The 2,874-nt window shown below is 42.5% G+C and overlaps 2 protein-coding genes across 2 annotated transcripts; both read left to right on the top strand.

The window, feature by feature from the left end:
- Positions 1-118: 118 nt before the first annotated feature.
- On the top strand, positions 119-430 carry M421DRAFT_79424 (uncharacterized protein; the record flags this gene model as incomplete). The annotated part of the gene is made up of 1 exon (XM_033597481.1): positions 119-430. The coding sequence occupies one exon, from the start codon at positions 119-121 to the stop codon at positions 428-430; it is 312 nt and encodes a 103-aa protein (XP_033442405.1).
- Positions 431-1,553: 1,123 nt separating this feature from the next.
- Positions 1,554-1,909, top strand: M421DRAFT_427220 (uncharacterized protein; the record flags this gene model as incomplete). The annotated part of the gene is made up of 2 exons (XM_033594609.1): positions 1,554-1,635; positions 1,685-1,909. Coding segments are annotated over exons 1-2 (187 nt in total), but the record flags the coding sequence as incomplete, so codon positions are not given.
- Positions 1,910-2,874: the final 965 nt, after the last annotated feature.

Raw genomic sequence — 2,874 nt, 5'->3', positions numbered from 1 at the left:
TGTAATTAAGACTCTAAAAGCTACTCTACAGTTACAAAGAGAAGACTTAGAGTCTAGCACAGAACAAGAGGAAGAAGCTGCTCTCCTAAGGCTAAGAACAGGCCCACCTACTCAGCTTATGCGAATTATACAATCAATACAAAACGCTACTCCAAGCACAGAAGAAGAAAAACTGCAGGACTACTATTTCTGCCCCTGGAACAAGACTATATTATACACAGCAGAGATCTCTAAACTCTCTAAAGAAGAAGAAGCAGAGCAACACAAAACGCAAATGCTACAGAGACTAGGAGACAACCTACTTGCTATCTATACAGACGCCTCTTCTATTAAGAAAGGCACAGGAATAGGAATAGGAGTTACTGCTCTAGACTATAAACAGCAGGCTAAGGAGATCTACTCTACTAAATATAATATTAGCAAAGGCTAGATTGTATATAATAGAGAGCTAGAAGGCATAATAAGAGCCTTTAGGTTTGCAGCTTCTATAGCTACAGCAACACAAGAGATCTAAGTCTTTGCAGACAACTAGGCAGCTATTCTAAGGCTAAAGACTCCTTCTAATAACCCTAGACAAGCTTAGCAAATCTGCTGTATAAATGCAGTAAAGATAATTCACAGCAAAGGCGCAACAATTAGCCTACACTAGGCCCTAGGACACCTAGATATCACAGGAAACAAAAAAGCAGACTCCTTAGCAAAATAAGCTGCAAAACAGCAACTAGTATCTAATACTACAAGCCTTGCAATGACGGGTATTAGGATTAAAGCTATTACAAGACAAGAGTGGCAACATAAACTCTAGGCCTACTCTATAAAAGCAAAGCTTAGGGAATCCTAGCACCTATGCAGCAAGATTCTTGCTAAAGCTAATAAGCAAGATAACACTACTAAAAAACACTAGAAGAGAAATTGCACGCGCATACTACTAGCTAAAGCTTAGACATTAATATAACAAAGCATACCTATACAATATACAAAAAATAGAAAGCTCTAAATGTAGCTGTGGACATACACAAACACCTTAAAACCTACTACTTAGCTATAGAAACTACAGAGAAGTAAGAAAGAAAATAAAGAGCAGCCTACAGGAGACAAGACTTATAATGTCTCTTCTCCTAGACATAAGCAGGTGAATCTAAGCTACACTAGCTTTTATTTAAGAAACTAAAGTAGGCACACGCAAGTAGTACCTATAGCAAACAACAGACAACTAATTTCCTTTGTTTATAACTAGAGCACAGGCTCTCACTATATATCTATAAACCTATATATACTATTCCCTTATATAGAAAAAACTTGTAAATTACTAGAGCAGCCTCACTGCTCTCGTCCTATATAGTCTTAGACTCACACAGGACGTTAAACTAATCAATCAATCAATCAATACACAGACGCCTCTTCTATTAAGAAAGGCATAGGAATAGGAATAGAAGTTACTGCTCTAGACTATAAACAGCAGGCTAAATAAATTTCCTCTACTAAATATAATATTAGCAAATGCTAGATTGTATAACGTATTCCACCACCCAACAGCTCAAACCACCCAACAGCTCAAAATGTCTTGGCACAACGAACACCCTCTTTGTTGCAACATGCCTCAACCACATAACGCGTTACTACGTGAACACAAAGGTAGAGTTAACCTTGCCCTTAAAGCTCTTCATTTAAAACAATTTAAAAGCTAGAGAGCAGCTGCGCGCGCTTTTAACATTAAACAACGCATTCTCTCTGCACGCGTCAGAGGAGCCCTGTTTATCCTTAAACAAGCACCTAATGGCCGCAAACTTACGCTTATGGAAGAGCAAACAATCGTCCAATATATCCTTAACCTGGATTCGCGAGGATTCGCGCCCCGGCTGTGCGAGGTAGCAGATATGGCTGATAAAGTGTTGGGTGTACGCAGTGGGCAGCCGGTTGGCAAGCACTGGGCTGAGCGCTTTGTAACGCGCTTAGCTGAGCTTAAGATGGCCTTCAATCGAGCTAAAGATAGGCAGAGGATACTGCAGGAGGATCCAGAGACAATTGGCGCGTGGTTTAAGCTGGTAGAGGACACTAGAGCCAAGTACAGCGTACACGACTACGACGTGCACAACTTCAATAAGACTAGCTTCCAGATGGGTGTCATTGGCTTAATGAAGGTTGTCACAGGCGCAGAGAGGCGTACTCAGCCTGAGCTTGTTCAGCCAGGTGATCGCAAATAGGTAACAGTCATCCAGAGTGTCTACGCTGCTAGATCTTGTACCCCACCTTTTATCATCTACAAAGGACGCGTTCACATCTCTGCCTGGTACAAGGAGGCAGATATACCGCGCAATTAGAAGCTCTCAGTCTCTCAGAACGGCTGGACAAACAATGCGCTTGGTCTAGAGTGGTTGAAGCACTTTAACGCGCATACAAAGGCAGGCTAGGTAGGGGCGTACAGGCTGCTCATTTTGGACGGCCATAAGAGCCACCTTAACTAGGATTTCAAGGACTACTGCCTTGAACATAAGATCCTCACCCTCTGCATGCCACCTCACTTGTTGCACATCCTCCAGCCGCTTAATGTGGTCTGCTTCTTGCTGTTGAAGCGCAAGTACTCTCAGCGCGTACAAGACTTAGCACACAAGCACGTCTTCCACATTAACAAAGAAGGCTTCCTACTAGCCTTTAAAGACGCGTTTTGTAACATGTTTACAGAGGCAATCTGTCATAAGGCCTTTAAGGCATCAGGACTTGTCCCTCTTAACGCGCAGGTTGTATTAGATCGCCTTAAAGTGCAGCTGCGTACCCTGCCAGAACCCCTCCTCCTAGAGACGCTGTGGCAGTCAAAGACTCTAAGCAATACACATGAGTTTGGATCGCAATCAAAGCTTGTACGCGAGTCCTTTA

This window comes from Didymella exigua (genome assembly GCF_010094145.1).
Source record: "Didymella exigua CBS 183.55 unplaced genomic scaffold M421scaffold_125, whole genome shotgun sequence".
Lineage (NCBI taxonomy): Eukaryota > Fungi > Ascomycota > Dothideomycetes > Pleosporales > Didymellaceae > Didymella > Didymella exigua.
Note: the sequence above shows the minus strand (reverse complement) of the source record. Positions and strands in the feature narration are given on the sequence as shown.